We start from the raw sequence: 22,437 nt of genomic DNA on the forward strand, positions 1-22,437 counted from the left end.
GTCGGCATGGACGAGTTGGACCGAAGGGTCTGTTTCCGTGCTGTACATCTCTACGACTCTTATCATTCAGGTTATGTATAATATAAATGTACTAGAAGCTTCAGGCCCTTTTCCCTGTCCAGAAGAGAAAAAAAAATGATTGTTAGCCAGTCAGTTTTTCATGAAGGCTGCACCCCTTTAATAATTTAAGAATCTTTAGTGCAAAGGTCATGGTCATCCTTGACGCCACAGTATTTAATGCTGACCTCTGTGAGTGCCACCATGGAGGCTTAATGCTCATCCCTGACCCTGTTTGAGTTTAGTTTCTGGTTGTGCTACATTGGGAGATAGTGGGCAGCAGAAATGATTCCCTGCCAAGGTTCTCTTTGATGACCTTTTGCTGTGCATGCCATTGTGTGGCCCTTTTCAGACTGGGACCATCCTTCGTGCTGTGGTATATTTGGCCCCCTATATTGTACCACATGTCTGCACGGCTTAGACAGAATGTCTGCTTTCGGGCAGTTTGTCTTGCAGCTCATCACCCTTTTTTGGTCACTCTATTCCTGCAGCAACGTGTCTAACTAAGCACAAAATATAAAGATCAGCTCAGCAAAAGAATGCATCGTCATTCTTCGCAACACGTGTGTGAGTTCAGAAACTAACATGCCAGTGGTTTTCTGTAGCCAGCCACATGTTAATATTGCGACAGATGTCTGGAAGTTTACTAACAATTAACTAGATGCACCCAACATGACATCTCAGACTTAGATGTGCTGTCCAGGTTATGCACTTACGTAACTACTCCATACGTAGTTTTATTCATTCATTCATCAGCAGTCCCTTGTGGATGAGGGTGGCTCTCTCCCACTCTCAGGGTGAGTCCGTAGCAGGCTGTACAGAGAGCTGTGCACGCTGTGTTACACTTGGGACAGGTGGTGGTCATGGGCTTTGGTGTGGCAGCACACTCCTACCGTGGTTTTCCATATGTAGCTTGCTGGATGACTGACTGACCAGCTGACTGACTGACTGAACACTTAACTGCAGCATAACTGACCAGAGAGTAAAGTGGTGAACTAGCCGGTCAAATGTCATGATGATATCTTGCTGCTTTAGTGGGCTGATGCCCCTGTCTAAGATCTGTACATTAATGTAATGGGAACATGTAGCAATATTTAGGGACAATGAGTTGGTGCTTTGTTTTAAATGTTATCACGCTGCCTTGAGGGGGGGGCAGTGACAATTGACTGAATTAATGGAGTGGAGAGAAAGTTTTATAAGATTCAGAGGCTCCCTGTTCCTTTGAGGTACCAACGCATCACATTCTTTTGATCAATTCTGAGATACAGCGTAATCCTGACCTTCATTGCTGACAAATTGTTAGTTATTATAATTAACCCATGTCCTTAAACCTCAATAGAGCAAAATTGCTTTTTGCAAGGAGTTGAGAAGTAGTATTGGTCACTGTCAACATTTTCTCATCCCTACTCCTGTCCTTTACCCCAAAGTCACACGACACCAGGTTATGGTCCAACAGGTTTGTTTGAACTCACAAGCGTTCAGAGTGCTGCTCCTTCATCAGATGAAATCACTGACAAAGAAGCTGTGCTCCGAAAGCTTGTGATTTCACATAAACCTGTTGGACAATAACCTGGGGTCATGTGACTTCTGACTTAGTCCGCCGTAGTCCAACACCCGCACCTCCACACCAAAATAGAGGGGGAAATGAAATGATAACATATGTCAGATTTAATCTTTGCTCTCACTTAACTCTGAGTTCAGTGAGGAAAGAGTGACTAGTGTTCAACGTTTGTGAGAATATTTGTAGCTCGGGTGCTCGTTGTGGCTCTGTTCGCCGAGCTGGGAATTTGTGTTGCAGACGTTTTGTTCCCTGTCTAGGTGACATCCTCAGTGCTTGGGAGCCTCCTGTGAAGCGCTTCTGTGATCTTTCCTCCGGCATTTGTAGTGGTTTAACCGGAAGCGGCAGATTCAAACCACTACAAATGTCGGAGGAAAGATCACAGAAGCGCTTCACAGGAGGCTCCCAAGCACTGAGGCTGTCACCTAGACAGGGGACAAAACGTCTGCAACACAAATTCCCAGCTCGGCGAACAGAACCACAGCAGTGACTAGTGTTCCTCAAATATTTTCTGTATTTAGACTGATGACCAAGAGGTGTGCATGAGAGGTAAGGGACCCATTTGATTTACTCCACTCCTGTACAGGGCAGCATGGTGGCTCAGTCATTAGCACAGCTGCCACATAGTGCCAGGGACCTGGGTTCAGTTCAAGCCAAGACTACTTATGTATGTGGATTTTCCACATTTTCCACATTCTCCCCATGTCTGTATGGGTTTCCTTCAGGTGCTCCGGTTTCATCCTGGAGTTCGAAGATGTGCAGCTTAGGTTAGATTGGCCATGCTAAATTGTCCATACTGTCCAGGGATATATAAGTTATTTGGATTAGCCAGGAGAAATGAAGGGTTAAAGGAATAGGGTAGTGGGGTGAGTCTGGGTGGGATGCTCTTCAGAGAGTCTGTGTGAACTTGCTTCCACACTGTAGGGATTCTCTTCTATGGTTAGATTCTCCACCTGAGGCCTGTTTGGCAAAAGGTTGACCTTATTAAGACTGGTCACCAACTGGAAACTATTTCTTCCAACAGGAGTCATCTGTATTGGAACCTAACTGTATCTTTAAGGTGGACGAATTTGGATTCTTTCTCACGTGGAAAAGTGAAGGAAAGGTATGTTGTCTACATTTCAACTCGGTGATCACAGTTTATAAACTTATTACCTTTTCAGTCAATATTTCTCACACGTTAGAATGCTGTTAGTGGATTTCCATTACTAAATATCAGTTGAGTTAGAGTAATTTTGAGAACAACATGACTCGAAAGGCCCTCTCACGAAACTATTCCAGTGCAAACCTTTCCTCAGTTTTAGGGAGAACAGATAGAACATAATAGAGTCAAAGGGTCATCCAGTACAGAAACAGATCCTTCGGTCTAAGCAATCCACGCCGAACATAATCCCAAACTGAACTAGTCCCATTTGCCTGCTACTGGCCCATATCTCTCCAAACCTTTCTTATTCATGAACTTATCCAAATTCTTTTAAACATTGTGACTATACCTACATTCCCTACTTCCTCAGGAAGTTCATTCCACACATGAACCACCTTCTGTGTTAAAAAGTCTGCTTCTCCTGTCTTTTTTAAATCTCTCTCCTATTACTGTAAAAATGTGCTCCCCGGTCTTGAAATCCCCTATCCTAGAGAAAAGATAACTACCATTAACTCTATCTATACCCCTCATTATTTTATAAACCTCTACAAGGTCGCCTGTCAACCTCCCAGCCTATCCAACCTTTCTTTATAATGAAAACCTTGCATAGCCATCAACATCCTGGTAAATATCTTCTGAACCCTTTCCAGCTTAATAATATCCTTCCTATAGAAGGCAGATTAGAACTAGACACCAAACTCCAGAAATGGGCTTACCAATGTCCTGTACAACCTCAACATAACATCCCAGCTCTGATACTAAAATCTCTGGATACCTGAATACGCTGCGGAAATATCTGACTTTGTTCCCAGAAGGTCTAGACAGAGTTTGTAGCACAGGAGAAGTAGGCTTTCTCCAGTGACACTTGATTCTATTGTGTCTTTGAGAGAGAAAACCAGAATGTGTCTCATACAGCCTGTCACACTCTGAATTGTCTCATACCTTCTCATATTTATCCATGTTCCCTTCAGAAGGATCAAAGTTCTGCAGCCGTTTCCTATGGCAAAGCATTCCCGTTCTCCAACACCCGGTTCATAAAGTCATTTCCTGACCCTCCCATGTCTATCTGGAAGGCCGTTCTTTACTGGCTGTCTAATAAAAGACGTTCCTTTTCCCTGTTTAAACTGTAACATGTCCATTAAATCCCTCCTCTGCTGCACTGGAGTACCTGAACTCGCTTGTCCTAAATTGGGTGTCCAGTCCTCAGCACCAATCCTATGGAATCAACATTTAATGACCCCAATGGCTTTAGTAATAGTATGACTTATAGAGTCATACAGCATGGAAACAGACCCTTCAGTCCAACTAGTCTTTGATACCCGAGACTGCACACAATGCTTTATCTTTGTCCCAGCCATTGTACGATTCTCTTTCTCGTTAATTCCTGACCAGGCAGTTATTCATGATGCAAGTTCTGTTCAAATTACTGCAGTGCACCATAACGTAGTATTAAGGTGTTTGTAAGAAGTTTCCCTTTGTAAACAGCTGGAAATAAACATTCTTGAAACCACATCTGCTTTTGGTACATTCAGCAGTAATACTGGCATGCTTAAAATGATATAAATCTTTGTGTCATGTGAGCATTACCTAAGGCATGATTTTCTTGTATGTTTTTAAGGAAGGACAAGTATTGGAATGTTCTATGGTCAACAGCATTCGATATGGGACCATCCCTAAAGTAAGAACTTGTTCTGTGCGCCTTATCTTTGGGAAATCTAGTTCACAAGAAAGATAAACTGCGAGTGTTATGAGGCAACGTGACAGAAATATGTTGACTCAGTTAAATTACTTGGAAATTAATCTGAAGAAATTGCTTCCTGGTCAAGAACTGATAAGAAAATCGGCGAGATACTTGTGGGGAGACTTAACTCGAGATAAGATTCTTGTATATTTCACCGAGCCCTTCCTATCCGTCTGTATTTTCTATGACCTTGAAGAGTGTGTAAACACAAACACTTTAGTTTTGATCTTGAACGTTTTATTACCCAGATTTCCCATGGCCTTTCACCACTTTCCTTCCCCTGGTTTATTCCTGATTGCTCACTTTCTGGGGATCTCTCTGAGTTGTCCTATGTCCACATGCCTCTTTCACCCATTCACCAGCCCTCTCCACATCTCTCACTCGCCCTTCTCCATCTCTCTCTGTTCTCCATCTCTCCCCTCATTCCCCTTCTCTCCCCATCTCTCTTCCAGTTCCCCATCTCACTCCCCGTTCCCCATCTCACTCCACCTCTCTCCCCATTCCCCTTCTCTCCCCATCTCTCTCGCTACTCCCCGTCTCTCTCCATCTCTCTCCCCGTTCCCCATCTCACTCCACCTCTCTCCTCATTCCCCTTCTCTCCCCATCTCTCTCCCTATTCCCCGTCTCTCTCCATCTTTCTCCCCGTTCCCCATCTCTCTCCACCTTGCGTCCCATTCCCCATCTCTTTCCCCAACTCTCTTCACATTCCCCATCTCTCTCCATCTCTCTCCCCGTTCCCCGTCTCTCCCCATCTCTCTCACCGTGACCCATCTCTCTCCACCTTGCTTCCCATTCCCCATCTCTCTCTCCAGCTCTCTCCCCATTCCCCATCGCTCTCCACCTTTCTCCTCATTCTACCCCTCCCCTCTTTTCTTCCTTTCTTGTCCCTTTCTCGCCTGTCTATCCCCACTACTTTTCCATCTCCTCAACTCTCCCCCTCATTTCCTCCCCTTGCATGCGTGTGAGTGTATGTGTGTGTGTCTCTCTCTCTCTCTCTCTCTCTCTCCCTTCTCTGACTACGAAATCACCTCTTCATTCAGAGTATTTGACACGTATATTGAATAATCTGCTTCCTGCTCTCAGTCCACTTTCTAATTCTCAGTCAAATTTCCTGTGATGACTGTGCCTTCTGGGTCAGACTTCTTGACAGCCCCTCTTCCATTGAGAGTTCACAGGTCCTGTAATGAAGTCAGCCTGTCTAATTTCCCTTGCTGCCCACTTCTTCTGACTGTCACAGCTCTGTTGACTTCGGATCTCACCAACCCACTGCACTTGTCACATTGTCGACCACTGCTTCCATCTTCTGACACCAAACTTGCTTTAACTTCCCCTCTCAACTTGCTTAAATATTTTGTGTACAGTGACCTGAATTCAAACTAAATTTACCCTTAACTTGGCTTTCTTGGTTTCACTAGCCAGCCTGTCTCAAGTACTGGCAGTGGGTCAGTGGTAAACACTGCAGCCTCACAGTGCCAAGGCACTGGGTTCGATTTCCTCCTCAGGAAACTCTCTCTGTAGAGTTTTCACCTTCACCTCAGTGGTGTGCTCCAGTTTTCTCCCACAAAGATGTGCACGTTAGGATGGATTGGCCATGCTTAGTTGCCCATTGTGTCCAGGGATGTTGGCAAGGTGTATTAGCCATGGTCAACGTGGGGTTATGGGATTTAGTTTGGGGGTGGGGGTGGGATGCTCTTCAGAGGGTCTGTGCTGACTCAACGGGCTGAATGGCCTCTATCTACACTGCAAGGATTCTATTCTAGGTCGAAACAAAATCTAATCAGACGCTGCTGTGTGCTTCCAATACTTTCTCTATTTCGTAGGAGCCTTCAGGATTCCTTCCTATTGTGAATTAGCCACAGGGGACAAATCATTCAGTGTGCATTAGCTACTATTGCCCATTTTTAAAGACAGGATCAGTCGCTGTCCTGAACTACTCAAGCCATTGACTTACTAGGAGTGTTTGACCATAAGGTGGATGTTACTACTGTAGTGGCAACTGTCTCCAAGGAAGCCATCAAGATATCTTTTCAAGTCAATGTTTACCTTCTAGAGTTCCTGCCAAAATTAAGGCTATCATTATCAGCAGCAACGCTGTAAAATAAATGGCACGTTAGTTAATGTTTTAGAGAATGTCACTCTGCAGCAAATGCAGCCTGGTGTCCAAGTGCTTTTACCTGACAATTCTTCCTTTATTTTAAAGACGCTGATTGAGTGCAGTTTATCTTGGGTTGCGTTCACAATAACGCTTTCAGGCTACTGAAGTGAGTGTCAAAAAATGCCTCGCATTTAGTCAGCACCTTAACAGGTTTGAAACAGGTCAGTCACTTCCCGGAATGAGGTGACTTGCTATATAGTCTGCTGCAGCAGGGACATTGGAAAAGCCATGCAGTGAGGTAAACGATAAATCTGACAATGTGTGGGATTGCACAGTTGGAGAAACAAAGGAAATGATTGTGGCGGCACACAGACTATTTCAGCTCCTCTGTAAACTGGAGGAAGGTCGTGACACAACAGAATAACTTAAGGTTAAAGTTGTTCTGAAGATATTTTATCCGAAATTGTAAGTATTAGCTGACAATATGTACAAAGTCTTTTGAAAGTACATTTTACAAAGCAAAAAATATTAGCCGTGGCAGCAATATTACACTTGCAAGGAATAAGCTACTAGAATGGAGATACCAAGTCTGCAACACTATCAGGGCTGGTAGGAGAGTCAGTGTTGTTAGTTTTAGAATCCCTACAATGTGGAAGTAGGCCATTCAGCCCATCAAGTCCACACCAACTCTCCAAAGGGCATCCCACCCAGACCCACCCCATCCCATCCCATCCCTGTTAACCTTGCATTGTCCATGGCTGATCCCCCTAATCTGCACATTCCTGGACTCTGTGGGCAATTTAGGATGGCTAATCCACATAATCCACCCATGTTTGGATTGTGGTAGGAAACCAGAGCTCCTGGAGGAAACCCACACAGACATGGGGAGAATATGCAAACTCCACGCAGACAGTCGGCGAGGGTGGAGTCGAACCCGCGTCCCAGGTGCTGTGAGGCAACAGAGCTAACTACTGAGCTGCATTGCTGTTGGAGGAAGGTGGAAAGACATTGACTAGAGAGTCAGCGGGAGAACGTACCTGGAGCAACAGCCTCTGCCTTCTCTTTGTCTTGCCTGTTAAACCCCTGCCATCATTGTTTGTGAATTGCCGACTCACTGGGAGACCTCCCCAACAGAAGTGCCAGCTTTCTTAAAGGAGAATTTGAAATCTACACCACTGACTCCAGAAAATTGATAGCAGCCAACCGTAACTGTTCCAGGCAAGCACGCAAGTGCTAACAGCTTGTGCAAAAAATGACTTCAGCTACAGTGTTACTGTTACTTGTGGACAGTACTTATAACACTCTGCAAAGTTTGATTTTTTTTTCTAGACTTGGAGGCTATGTGCATCTGTGTTAGTTTTCAAAAAGGTAGCTATATATATTTGCACATTTCAAACTTTCAGTTAATATTTTCTATATCATTGCTGAAGTAAGTTCTTTACAAGCTACTAAAGGAACCCAGCAGGGCTGTTTCTGATATTGAGCTACATGTGGTCTGAAGTATAATTGGGAATACCACTTCTCTTTTCAAATTCAAACTCTGGAAGAGTGAGACTTGGAAAATAATCAGTTCACAAGGAGACGAATCCTCCTAACTGGATTGTAATAAAATTAAGGAAAGGATTGCCTATCAATTAAAAACCTTGCAGAGATTGAAATTGATGCAGGGTCTTTTGCTGTGCTGAACTGACAATTAGATTAGATTAGATTACTTACAGTGTGGAAACAGGCCCTTCGGCCCAACAAGTCCACACCGACCTGCCGAAGCGCAACCCATTCCCCTACATTTACCCCTTCACCGAACACTACGGGCAATTTAGCATGGCCAATTCTTTCAGGATCTGAGTTCAGTGGGGAACAGCTCTCCCAGGCTAACAAAGAGTATTGCTGACATTTCCATAGGAAAAGAGCAACTGGGCTCCCAACACTGGCACAAGATGAAACGAAACATGAAGGGTTTCTTGTCCAAAAGTCAGTGATCGACTTGTGCATGCAATTTATGAAACAGTAAGATTTATGAGGCCCAGTGAGAGTCAACAATTCTTACACAATATCGACTATTCTTCAAGTGTATATAATATTTTGAAAACTTCAGTAAGTTTTACTCTACCAAATTCAGGGTTCACCAACCATAGTAGGATACCACTAAATATAGCTGGTAATTATTTTCTGAATGTAATTTCATAAACTGTAACTAATCCAGTAGACAAATATATTTCTTCTTCTTTCCTTCTTAGGATCCGAAAATACTGTCCGCGCTCGAGGCCAGTGGAAAAGCAGAGCACGATCTGGATGGAAGAATCTTTTGTGTTTGCAGTGATGCCGACTTGGTTAACATCAGCTTTACGTATCTGGTGGCTGACAGTGCGGAAACAGCCAAGGTACACATAATTAGCACGTCCTTCAAATAAATCGGATGTGGCAAAAGCTAATATTTTCACAGTGAACATGTTGCTATTTTCCTACTGAATGCTACCAATACACATTATCACATGGGAGATTTGGTACTCTATTTTTGAAACGGGTGTCTAAATGATATGTGATTTTCTATTTCATCTTACTTCTGACATCTACCAACTTATTGTAAGTGATTCTGCGAGATCTTAAACACGATGTCCTCTGCCATAATTTTTTGCTCTTCACATCTCTCCTGGTTGCACTCCCTGTTTTCCCTCTTGAGGTTGCTCTGTCAAGTTTCAGGGATTGATTCATTGATGGGAAATTGGTGAAGAAAATAGGGAGGATAATTTGCTGTTGAAAGTAAGGTTTGAGATGCATATCAGCACAGTGCACTGAATCAACCAAATACAAATCTGAGTGTATAGAGGACACAGACTTGTTCCTGACATTGCTGAATGCCAAATATTGACTGTTTTTTTGAGAAGATGGCAAGCAATTATACGCACCATCCCACAGATCAGAGTTCTGCTTTTAATGACTGGATATAGATGGATTGTTGATCTGTGTTTTGCCACAGAATGAATGTGTGCTTGGATGTGTGGAGGGATCGAAGAATAATCTCTTATTTTGAGAGAAACATCTGCATGGTCTCGGAGATACAATCAAGCACAGGTAAAAGTAGAGGTATTTATCCAAGGATGGGGTGAAAATGGGAGAGTCCACTGAGATTAACACCCCTCCTGACTCCTGTCCACTATCTACAAGGCACAAGTCAGCACGATGACGGAATGCCCCCCCACTTGCTTAGATGAACACAGCCTTGACAAGTCTCGAGAAGCTCCACACCATTCAGGACAAAGCAGCTTATTTGATAGGCACTCCTTTCACCACCTTAAGCAATCAGTCCCTCCATCACTGGATGTGGCAGTAGGGTGGGCTACATACAAGAAGCACTCCAACAGCTCGCTTCCAAACCCACCATCTAGAAGAGCAAAAGCAGTAGGCATATGGGAACACCACCATCTGAACGTTCCCCTCCAAGACACTCACTATCCTGACTTGGAAACATATCACCATTCCTTCATAGTCACTAGGTGAAAACCCTGGAAATCCCAGGATTGTGGCTCAGCCTTCAGCAAGTGGACTGCAGCTGTTCACGAAGACATCTCACCACCAATCTTCTCAAAGGGCAACTAGGGACGGGCAACAATGCTTACCTTGCTCATGATGCTGACACACCGTGAATGAATTTTTAGACATTTTTAATGAATCTGTTCAAACATGTTATGACACACCTTGAACTTTGGCCTCCAGACTCAGGAGCAGGGATACTACCACTGCATCACAAAAGCCTTTATGCAAGGAGTTTTAAAAAGTCAGGAACCTGGATTGCATCTGATCAAGTCCTTCAACTTCAGTTGAGGTCCTCGAAAATAGAGTTGGATGTTTTGCTATGAAGACAATCTTAAGGCCTCTGGTGTTACAGGGTGAGGACATTGCAAAACATTTCTCTTACACGGCTGCCTCACAACCTGCCCACTTTGTTAGGTTACCAATTGCAAAGTTCCACAGAGAGATGTTGGAAATAGCACAAATCTCTGTGGCCATCTCTGTGAGAAAATTGGGATATAATGTTCCTGATCTCAAACAGCCCAATTTGAAGTTGGGACCAGATGAAATTCTGAATTAGTGGTGCCAGGTGAGTGGACTGATAGGTTCTCACCTGTAATTGGACAGTCTACCCAATCGTGATGGATAACTGGTCTGCGCAGGCCACTGACCATTGGTGGGCTAACAGGGGGAGGTGTTCCTTCCAGGATCTTCACAGTGGCCCACTCACTGAAGGCTAAGCCCAGCAGGTCTCCCAGGGGGTGAGGATGGGTGGCAGTGTCCACCCTGACACTGAGGCTGCCATCTTTCCAAAGCGCAGCATCAGAAATCCCCTTGGTTGGGTTGTATGTAATAGGAGACCAAGGCCTTGTATGTGGAGTTGGGGTAAGGACATGGGAGAAGCTCAAGCCCTGAAATCGTTGAACTCAAATTTGAGTCCAGAAGGCTGTAGAGTAATACCTTTATTCTGCTATTTCAGTGGATGGATCTGTGACTGTCACAATGCTTGTGCTTGCTCTAGTTAGAATCATAGAATCGCTACAGTGTGGAAATTGGCCATTCTGCTCAACGGGTCCACACTGACTCTCCAAAGAATGACCCACCCAGACCCATTCCCCTACACTATTGTTCTACATTTACCCCTGACTAATGCACCTAATCTGCACGTCTTTGGACTATGGAAGTAAACCCGCACAGACCTGGAGAGAATGTACAAACTCTACACAGATAGATGTGGGATTGAACCTGGGTCCCTGGTGCTGCAAGGTAGCAGTGCTAACCACTGACCCACCGTGACACCTGTTCCTGTGGGACTATTGTTCCATGGGCATATCTGCAGTCATGTTTCAAGCTGACTGCTTTGTGTGGATACAGTTCAATGCAGTTGCTGTGTGCCAGCATTTGTTGCTGTGCTGTTGCGCGTTCCCTCAGATGATTGTTTGCAACAGTGGCTGGGTCTGAACTGGAAACCTGGAGACTGGAAGGATCTTGTAGCTAGGGCCCTTTAGAAAACCAGAGTAAGAGGAGGGACCTAGAAATGGTCCCAACACACTCTCCGCTATTGAAATGCAGAGCATTCAACCCAGACAGTGCAAAACCGCATCATCATTTTGAAAAGCCAGGAATAGCCATTGAGTCATACAGCACAGAGGCAGACCCTTTAGTTCAAACAGTCCATGCCCACCATAATCCCAAACTAAACTCGTCCCACCTAGAACATAGAACAACACAGTGCAAAACAGGCCCTTCGGCCCTCAATGTTGCACCGACCAGTGAACTATTCTTAGCTCAGCCCCCTACACTATCCCACTGTCATCCGTGTAGGACCTGCCTGCACCTGGCCCATTCCCTGCAAACATTTCTTCTTCACGTACTTATCCAAATGTGTTTTAAATGTTGTAACTGTACCCATATCCTCTGGAAATTCATTCCCCACACGAATTGCTCTCTGTGTTATTAATTGCCCCTCGTGTCTTTTTTAAATCTTCTTCACGGTCCACTATACCACTGATCCTGGTGTTATCTGCAAACTCACTAACCATGCTCTCTATATTCACATCTAGATCACTTGTACAAATGGCAAACAAAAGTGTACCCAGCACTTCCCCCCAGTTCTTCAACGATGTTTCAGTATTTATAATGGAACACACACTTTGTTGGGAAAAACTAGGATTACTGGTTAAAAATCATTTTCCATGTGATGCAATAGGATTAACTTATTTCCAACCTTCCTTTTAATAGCCTGTGATCCTTTCAGTTTAGTCTGCACCGTGATAGCTCTGCTCCTCATTTCTCTGCAATAATCCTTTAATCGCCTGCTTTTTGCCTTCATCCTTCACATTCAGTCTGACTCCGAGATATGGGAATGCATTGCTCATCCCTTCTGCCTGATACCTGGCAGGACACATCCACTCAATCCAGCTTTTTGCTCAACCTTGCACTGGGATATTCAGGCGTCTTCAGTGTTTTTAACCTTGGCTCTTGCCCTTGGAATGACGTTGTAGTCCATGTGTCCTCATCTGTATCATCCTCCCCCTTAAAGGGTGTTTACATAATGAGCAAATGCTACGACACACATGACCTCTGAATGCCGTTGCTTGTTTCTTGATTGCAATGGATGAATACTTCTATTAGAAACGAAAACAAAAGTTGCTGGAAAAGCTCAGCAGGCCTGGCAGCATCTCTAAAGAGAAATCAGAGTTAATGTTTCAGGTCCAGTGACCCTTCCTCAGCGCTGATCGTGGTTAGGCAAATGTTCTTTTTGTGCAGAAGATGGGGTGGGGGAAGGGACAAGGAGTAAGTGAAAGGTGGAGATAAAGCCCAACAAGAGTGAAGAATATTTGGGTAGGTGGATAATAATAAGGCCGAGAGGATAAATAACTATTTGTGAGAATTGTTAGTGGCTAATAATGTGTAAAACCCGACTATGTGATAACAAGGCTTGGTTCTGGATGTAGGTTTGCTCGCTGAGCTGAAAAGTTCATTAGCAGATGTTTCATCACCGTACTGGGTAACATCTTCAGTTAACCTCCAGATGAAGCACTGGTGGTATAGCCTGCTTTCTATTGATGCGTTTGGGTTTCCTTGGGTTGGTGATGTCATTTCCTGTGGTGATGCAATTTCCTGTTTTCTTTTCTCAGGGGGTGGTATATGGGATCCAAGTCAATGTGTTTGTTGATAGAGCTCTGGTCGGAATGCCATGCTTCTAGGAATTCTCGTGTGTGTCTCTGTTTGGCTTGTCCCAGGATGGATGTATTATCCCAGTCAAAGTGGTGTCCTTCCTCATCTGTATGTAAGGATACTAGTGAGAGTGGGTCATGTCTTTTTGTGGCTAGTTGATGTTCATGTATCCTGGTGGCTAGTTTTCTGCCTGTTTGTCCAACGTAGTGTTTGTTACAGTTCTTGCAAGGTATTTTGTAAATGATATTAGTTTTGCTTGTTGTCTGTCTAGGGCCTTTCAAGTTCATTAGCTGCTGTTTTAGTGTGTTGGTGGGTTTGTGGGCTGCCATGATTGATAGGCTTGGTGGGTGGGGGGTAGGTCAAGGACTTGGGAGAAGCTCAAGCCTTAAAGTTGTTGAACTCGTTATTGAGTCTGGAAGGCTTCAGAGTAATATTTTATTATGCTGGTTCAGTGGATGGATCTGTGACTGTCACAATGCTTGTGCTTGCCCCAGTTCCTGTGGGACTCTCCGCCCATAACATATCTGTGAACATATTTGTAAGCTGTCTGCTTCGTGTGGGCACAGTTCAGTGCAATTGCTGTGCGCCAGCCTTTGTTGCTGTGCTGTTGAGCGTTCCCTCAGATGACCTGAGCAAAGGTGGCTGTGCCTAATTTTGAGACCTGGACCAACAGTTACGCTTCCAATGACAGAGGCCACAGAAAGGTCTCATCATCAATACTGGTCTTCAGACAGATCCACAACTCCTGCAGTGTTGGGCAAAAGCCGATGGCCCTTTTGCAGACTTCTCCCTGGAAACACACTCCCACCACCATCACCAAACAGCTTACTTGGCACATTCCATGGATTATTAAATAACACGTGCGTCATAATCAGGAATGAGTGTTTGACTGGTGAGGGAATAGGTAACATAGGCTCATGCAGAATGCTACATTGAGACAAAATCTTAGGCTCATTATATCTCCTTGACAATTTAGAGATAACATATTTTGCAAAGCTTTCAACAAAAAAAGTATCACTTTGCATATCTTACTCTTGAGTATGTTGCACTGAAGTTGATCAAGGTGTGTGATAGAAGAAATAGGGGATTGAAAGCTCTTGCTACTAGTCAGGGGCTGCAGACCCTCTCTTAACTCCACAGCTATAACCTCCAATGTTAAAAATTACACAACACCAGGTTTTAGTCCAACTGGTTTAATTGGAAGCACTAGCTTTCGTAACGCTGCTCCTTCATCAGGTGGTTGCCTCCAGGCAGTGCTCCGAAAGCTAGTGCTTCCAAATAAACCTGTTGGACTATAACCTGGTGCTGTGTGATTTTTAACTTTTGTACACCCCAAGCCAACACCGGCATCTCCAAATCATATTCTCCAACAGCTCTGTCCAGCCCATCAGTTGTGGATTGCTGCAATGATAACCCCCAGTTCTGTATGTAACCACAGCCTTTTTATGTGTGTTTTCCTTCTACAAGCCGATACTTAAAAAAAATACATGCTCGTTGGGTAGTTGAATGTGAAAGGTGTGAGTTACTCAGGTTACCGAATGGACAGTTGCAACTTCTGCTGCAGTTGTACTTGGTATCTGTTGCATTTGTTGAGTAACATTTTGATACAACCCCATGGACAGTTCCAGATGCAGTTATGAGCACTTAGGGAAATGAGTAATTGGCATGGTGGCTGCATTCCAGCTCATGGGGCACATGTCTTATGATAAAGATGGCCTTTACTGTGATCATTTTACATCGTCCAACACAGCCATTTGCAGAGTTTAGCCACAAATAAGACCATGTATCCCTGACTTAGAGACGTCCCATTGAAACTTTTCATCCTGCATTCATCAGGACAGGAACAAGAATAACAGATTTCAAAAGGGGCAATAGTTTATATTGAATGAGCAAAGAGTGCAGATTGGTCTTGTTCCCAGGAGCGTAAATGGTTGCTCCTTTGAAATTTGGCAATCTGGCATCCGTCCTGATGGACCTAAAGATAGAAAGCTACAGTGGCCAAATCTGTATGTTTTTCAGCCATACGCAAGTTCTGACAATAAGTAGGGCTGCATTTGTATACTTCGTTATGTTCATCCCTGCTGCTTTGGCTGTGCTCTTCATTGATGGTTATCTGTCTTCAGGATGGAGGACAAGGGGGCGAGCAAAGATCATCCTTCAGTGAAGAACCTGCAACCAGAGAACCTCTGAAACCCCATTTGTAAATGGGGTCCTGTACGCATTGTTGAGAGGCAGCAGCAGGGGCAGGCTATTGGGAAACCAGGAAGTTATTTCCCGACAGCAGAAGGCAATGAAAATCCCACCTTAAAATTGACTCAACAGGCATGTGACTAAAATATCCAAATGAGTTCTACTTGCGTTGCAGGGCACAATTACCCTGTATCCTGGCCTCTTAGTGTTGTGCCTGTTGGCAGTCCTGAGATCCCAAACAAATTAAGGAAATGCTGCGGCTTAAATCGTAAGGTCGCATCCCACACTACTTTCCTAGATGGATGTTTTAGAAACAGTATATCTTCAAAGAAAGCGATGCACCTATAGATAGCAATGTGTCAGGAGGCATAGTACCATTTTCATGCAATTTAAGAACTGTGCTGCCCTCTAGTGGTTCAAACACCTTGCTGCACTATGAAAGCCATCTGTATTGGCCGCAAGTAATCAACTGCTATTGAGTTATTAGATTACACCCACTGGGCACAGTACCAACAACAAAGAGCCCAGCCAGAGCATGGTGAAGTCTTGTCTTTACCCATCTCATGACTGCATTCTACCAGCAATTTATTGCCGATGTTGGATTATTTGAAGACTTTTGCACTCATATAATTGTTAAGAGCAGTCACAGTAGATAAAATATTACTAGTTGTTTTGTGGTGTTGTGGGTAAATCACCACAGGTTATCTTTAATTCGGTTATTTATTAAGAAATTTAAAAATTTATTAAGGATTTTCCTGCACCTCGGATGCTGCCTGAACTGCTGTGCTTTTCCAGCACCACTCTAATCCAGAATCTGGTTTCCAGCATCTGCAGTCATTGCTTTTACCTAAGAAATCTCACAGACAATCAAATACTAAAACAAGTAATTCAACTTTGTGTAGCAACCAAAATAAGATCCTGCCCAATAAACAAGTTAAGCAGCACAACTCAGCTTCGTTACACCTGATTAGTGGTGAAATCTGGCCAGGATTCCAACCACAGTGTCTGTCTCTAAAAGGGTCCAGCGTTCAATCCTCTTGCAGTGCTGTTCTTTGACGTTCTGCTGCTGACTAGTTCTGGTGTTGGATTCTTTTACAGATCTTTTTTGTTCTTCAAGTCTACAGGTGATATTATTGACCATTCTTTACATTCTTTCATCCAAATTATTGACTGTGCCTCTGACACCATCTCTGCAGCGTATGTTATCAGAATTCTTGTTCCTTGTTACATTTGGCATTGACTGCCTGTTTGAAGACACAGCTTTCCTGCAGTTAATTCCTTCAGTTCTTCTACAGGACAATCACTTGTCCTTGTGGTATAAAGCAGCCAGTTATAGAGCAGGTATCAAAATAGTTTTATTCATGTACCTTCTACTCTTTCTCCCAGAGGTGGCTAATTGCTCTCAGTTCCTGTATAGGTTTGTCCTTGTCCCTCAATAGTTTATTACAGAGTTAGTGCTGCTTCTTTCAATCTAGTAACAGTTATTACATTTCCGAAGTTTATACAAGAGATTGCATTATACATTAGCAAAAGTTATTAAATATGTTTGTATGTGACTGCTTTAAAAAGCAAGTGACATTGACAGATCTCTTCCCCTATTGCTGACTTTTTAAAAAAAAATCTCCGTGGCTAAGTGGTAGGGACGGCACGGTGGCTCAGTGGTTAGCACTGAGGCCTCACAGCGGCAGGGACCTGAGTTTGATTCCTGTCTTGGGTAACTGTCTGTGCGGAATTTGCAATTTCCCCATGTTCATGTGGGTTATCTCCCACAGTCCAAAGATGTGCAGGTTGGGTGAATTGGCCATGCTAAATTGCCCATAGTGTTCAGGGATGTGTAAGTTAGGTACATTGGTCAGGGGTAAATATAGGGTAAGGGAATGGGGCTGGGTGGGATACTCTTCAGAAGGTCGGTGTGGACTTGTTGGGCTGAAGGGCCTGTTTCCACCCTGTAGGGATTCTATGAAAATGATCTTTTGCTTTAGGACTGTGCTATTAAATTATGACGAGGACTTAATCTAGCTTCTGAAGCTGCTGTATTGATGAAATGACAAGGATTTGGTTTGATTTGATTTATTGTTCTCATATGACCCTAAGTACAGTGAAAAGTTTTGTTTTGCAATCAGTACAGGTAGATTATAATATACAAGGACATAGAGACCATAGCGTGTTTAGACAGAGTGAGGCATACAAGGTTACAGCTGCTTAGGAGATACACAAAAAGAAACCCTGTGCCACAGCTTTTCATCTTGCCCTCATTGTATGAATGCTAATTAAAGTGAAAACAGTGTTTCTCTACCGCGTGAGAGAGTGATAATTAGCTATTGGCCAAACAGCAGTTTCTGTATAAATGTTATTTTCCCTTCACTTTGGTGTTCTTGCAAATGGTCTTGAAGATTAGAAACCTCAACAAACCTTTTTTCAATTGTGTTCAAGTTCTGTATTACTGAAAGTCGAATGTTATCACAAGGGTTCACTGAAGGTCACTTGTCTTTCTGATCTTGCAGCATTGGGTAGAAGGATTAAGAGCCATCATTCACAACTTCAGAGCTAACAATGTCTGCCCCATGACCTGTCTGAAGAAACAGTTAAGTTACACGCGTCTTATTTGTTTATTTAAATCGCGTTAACAAATAATGAATTTGATTTTCTTGTATTAGTCATTCTCATGGAGAGCTTTATTAAGTGATGTGTACAGCATCAAATCAAGCATTAAATTCATACACACAAAAACTGGGCTTTTTAATGAAAACATGCAGGCTCCAAAACAAAACAGAACAAAGCACAAGGAATTAGTTTGTGACCAAGTACTTGAAATTGTGTTTATTAATGTGAAACCGAGATTCATATGCAGTTTTTCGAAAATGCCTGTGTTAGTATAGCAGATCCAAGCAGATACAGGATGGCACAGTGGCTTAGAGATTAGCACTGCTGCCTCACAGCACCAGGGACCCAGGTTAGATTCTATCCTTGGGTGACTGTCTGTATGGAGTTTGCACTATCTCCTCTGTGTGGATTTCCTCCAAGTGCTCCGGTTTCCTCCCATAGTCCAAAGATGTGCAGGTTAGATGGATTGGCCATTGGAAATTGCCCATAGTGTCGAGGAATGTGCGTGTTGGGTGGACTTATCATGGGAAATGCAAGGTGATGGAGAGGGTCAGTTTGGGCTGCTCTTCAGTGGGCTGAATGGTCTGCTTCCACACTGTTGGGATTCTATGAAGCCATTATGTAGTTGTGCACCAACATGCGATTTTGTGTTCTTTTTCATTGACAGGTTCTCTGCCCATTTTGCTCTTGTCTAACTAAAACTGGTGTAGTTGGAAGTAATGTTCTGATCTGAGCTAAAGAGATAATCTGCTCAGGAAATAGGAATTTGTACATTTATGTGTATTTGGAAATCTAATCACCTGAGAAAGACAGGATGAGCAGCTCAGAGTATGTGGCAAAGCCTTTAATGGTCCTAAGTATTTGGATTGAGTCTGTCACATACCTTGGGCAGGAGGCCTTCAGCACAAATAGGAATGTCTGAGCACTTGAAGATGATCGTCATTACCCACCTTTTAGTCATGGAGTCATAGAGATGTACAGCACAGAAACAGACCCTTCAGTCCAACTCGTCCGTGCCGACCAGTTATCCTAACCTAATCTAGTCCCATTTTCCAGCAATTTAGATAAGTAATTCCAGATATCCTACATAATGTTGAGTGTTCAACTTTGCAGTATTTAAGTTCTTCAGACGCTCCCAACCAATGGTCCTCCTATCCATCTGTGTTGAGATATACCCAGTTGGCAGATATACCCCATCCACTCCACCCTAATTCAGGCAAATCTTAAACCCAACTACAATCTCCAGCTGCATCCCCAGCCACGTCCAAATGTTTCTAGAGCACTCCCCCTGACTCTTCCTTGGGCATAGCTGTCATGAACACATGAATGGAGAAGGGGGGAGATTTCAGTGAACAGCACGGCTCTGGAGAGCAGTGTAATGACCCAAAAGGTGCAGTCAGTTGGATAACTGCAGCAGCTCGACTGGGATTTCAGTCAAAATTCCTGATGCTTGTGAGTCTTATTTGATGAAAGTCTTTTCATGTTCAAATCACCTTAATTGTACAAAAAACAAAGAACAGTACAGCACAGGAACAGACCCGTCAACTCACCAAGCCTGAGCTAACACACTGTCTTTCTAAACTAAAAACCTCTTGCCTGTATACCGTCTGTATCCCGTATCCTATTCAGGTGCCTGTCATGGTACAAATGTTGCCATTGTATCTGCTTCTGCCACATTCTCTAGCAGCATATTCCAGGCATTTATCACCCTCTCTCAGAAAAACTTGCCTCTCCCATCTCCTTTTAACTTACCCCCTTTTACCTTAATCCTGAATCCCCTAGTATTTGGCATTTCTACCCTGGGTAAAAGACCCTGACTATCCATTCTCTCCGTGCCTCTCATAATTTTGTAAACCTCTATCAGGTCGCCCCCTCGCCTCCGACATTCCAGTGAAAACAAACCAAGCTTGTCCAAACTCTCGTCAGAGCCAACACCCTCCACATCAGGCAACATCCTGGTAAACTGTTTCTGTACCCTCTCCACAGCCTCCACATCCTTCTGCTAGTAGCAACTAGAACTGTATGCAGTATTCCAAATGTGGCCTGAATAAAGGCCTATACAGCTTTAACATGACTTGCCAATTTTTACACTCTCTGCACTGACTGATGAAGGCAACATGCCGTACATCTTCTTGACCACCTTGTCCACTTGTATTGCCATTTTCAGTGAACTGTTCCAGGTCCCTCTTTATGTTGATGCTACGAAGGGTTTTGCCATTTACTGCAAACTTCCTTCCTGCTTAAGACCTTCCAAAGTGCATCACCTCATACTTATCCGGATTAAATTCCGCCTGCCATTTCTCCGCCCAAGCCTCCAGCCTATCGATGTCCTGCTGTGTCCTCTGACAATCCTCCCCACTATCTGCAGCTTCCCCAATCTTTGCGTCATCTGCAACCTTACTAATCAGACACCTACATTCAGCCCCAAATCATTTGTATATATTAAAGACAACAGCACAAATCCCTGCAGGGCACCACTGGTCCCTGATCTCCAGTTAGAAAATCACCCTTCCACTGCTCCTCTCTGTCTCCCATGACCAAGCCAGTTCTGTATCCATCTTACCTTCGATATCAGCCTGCCACAAGAGACGCTGCCTGTCCCTAATTATATTGATGTTGAGAGTGTGGTGCTGGAAAAGCACAGCAGGTCAGGGAGCATCCAAGGAGCAGGAGAATCGACGTTTCAGGCTTCCTAAGATCCAAATGGTCATTTTAGTTTGATGCCTCGTGATTTTATGTCACTCTTTTCAGTTATAAATAGTAGTTATGTTAATATTATACTGGGCTGTGCATGGCAATATTATGGTACTTATATTTCCCCTGGAATCCACCTCACTACTGAGCGTTTTTGGGATTTTGGCTTCAAGTTGAGCATCTCTGAACTTTCTATTCTCTTTTTCAGACTTGATAATTAATCTCAATATTTCTCCCTTCCTTTCAGCTGGATGAGGTTATCGTTTCTCACAAATGTAAATGGAAAGATTCCAGTCAGGAGGTGAGAAGTGTTTTCTTTTTTAAACCAGTGCTAATTGTTGTTCGCTGTTGGGAATGTGTGCTTTATTCACAGCAAAACTGGACAAATGCTGATCCAAGAGTACAGAGGTGACAGAAGTGGTCTTAAGTGATGCAAAAACCGAGTATTTACATTAAGTTAGGTGGTTTGGGGCATGCCGCCTTTGACGACGTAGCTTGCTTTCAATAAAGGAATATGCACATTTACTCCTTCTCTGCAAACACTAATTCTGAATACAGAGGAACCTCGATTATCCGAATGAGATGGATGGGCACTATTTCGTTCTGATAATTGATTATTCAGTTAATTGGGATTCAATGCCTGTCCTCTGGGGCTTGGAGTTTCTGTTAAGTCCGCTCCCCTTTAGGAGATGAGGAAGCAGCACACCACGCATGAGCCCCGCGCAACCTCCCATCCACGCCCAACCCTGCACCACCATCTGCCCGTCCAACCCCAGTCCCCCATCCACCCCCACCCAACATCTGACCCCCATCCGTGACCCCCCCCACCCCGTTCGACCTGTCCCACCCCCTGCCCCCACCCACCATGCGCCCCGCTGCTGTCAGCCGCCCCGTCTGTTCCCCACACCACCCCCAGCCTCCGGGGCAGCCGGATTGGACACCAACAGTAAGACTGCTGCTGCCTTTGGGGGTGAGTCCCAAAATGGCGCACACCCAGCCACAAACACAACCTTTTGACAGGTTCCACCTTTGCCCTGTGCAGGATAGTGTTGGAGAGATTATCTGGGGAAGGGTGTGGTTTAAGGTACACCCTTGTGTAGAACTCCAGGGAAAGTGTGGGGAGAGAGAAAGAGGACGGGAATTCAGTCATTTGGAGACAGTGCCTGGGCTCCCATTGACGCCCAGGACTGTTCTCAGCAGCATTTCAGTAAGTGGGTTTGTTTTTAACCATTGTAAGCAAAAGACGAGATTAATGTTGAAACATCTCTGTCGGGACCTTGAGATCTTCTTCGGACAATCCGAAGAATATTCAGACAATCAAGGTTCCTCTGTATACCTTGAATGTTCGGAGCACAGGAAGGCATCATAACACATTTGGGTAATGTACCTGAGCTATATTTCTGCAGGAGAAAGTGAAGACTTCTGCACACTATTTGTTCCCTAATCATCTTGAACTTGCAGCGTGGGTTGGTACCTGGGATTTGAACTTGCAGCGTGGGTTGGTACCTGGGATTTCGATGTTGTGGCTATTACGGAGACATGGGTAGAACAGGGACAGGATTGGCTGTTGCAGGTTCCAGGGTTTAAATGTTTTAGTAGGGTCAGAGGTGGGGGTAAAAGAGGGGGAGGTGTGGCATTGCTTGTCAAAGATAGTATTACAGCGG

The 22,437-nt window shown here is 44.0% G+C and overlaps 1 protein-coding gene across 15 annotated transcripts in view; it reads left to right on the forward strand.

The window, feature by feature from the left end:
• plcb4a (phospholipase C, beta 4a) overlaps positions 1 to 22,437 on the forward strand; it is a 560,059-nt gene that overhangs the window by 315,477 nt on the left and 222,145 nt on the right. For all 15 annotated transcript variants that reach the window (XM_072581470.1, XM_072581466.1, XM_072581480.1 and 12 more), the window contains 5 exons: positions 2,640 to 2,720; positions 4,378 to 4,437; positions 8,833 to 8,976; positions 17,980 to 18,059; positions 21,021 to 21,074. In XM_072581470.1, the coding sequence (XP_072437571.1) occupies positions 2,640 to 2,720; positions 4,378 to 4,437; positions 8,833 to 8,976; positions 17,980 to 18,059; positions 21,021 to 21,074 (419 nt within the window). The remainder of the gene's footprint in view (positions 1 to 2,639; positions 2,721 to 4,377; positions 4,438 to 8,832; positions 8,977 to 17,979; positions 18,060 to 21,020; positions 21,075 to 22,437) is intronic.

Source organism: Chiloscyllium punctatum, chromosome 11 (assembly GCF_047496795.1).
Source record: "Chiloscyllium punctatum isolate Juve2018m chromosome 11, sChiPun1.3, whole genome shotgun sequence".
Classification (NCBI taxonomy): domain Eukaryota; kingdom Metazoa; phylum Chordata; class Chondrichthyes; order Orectolobiformes; family Hemiscylliidae; genus Chiloscyllium; species Chiloscyllium punctatum.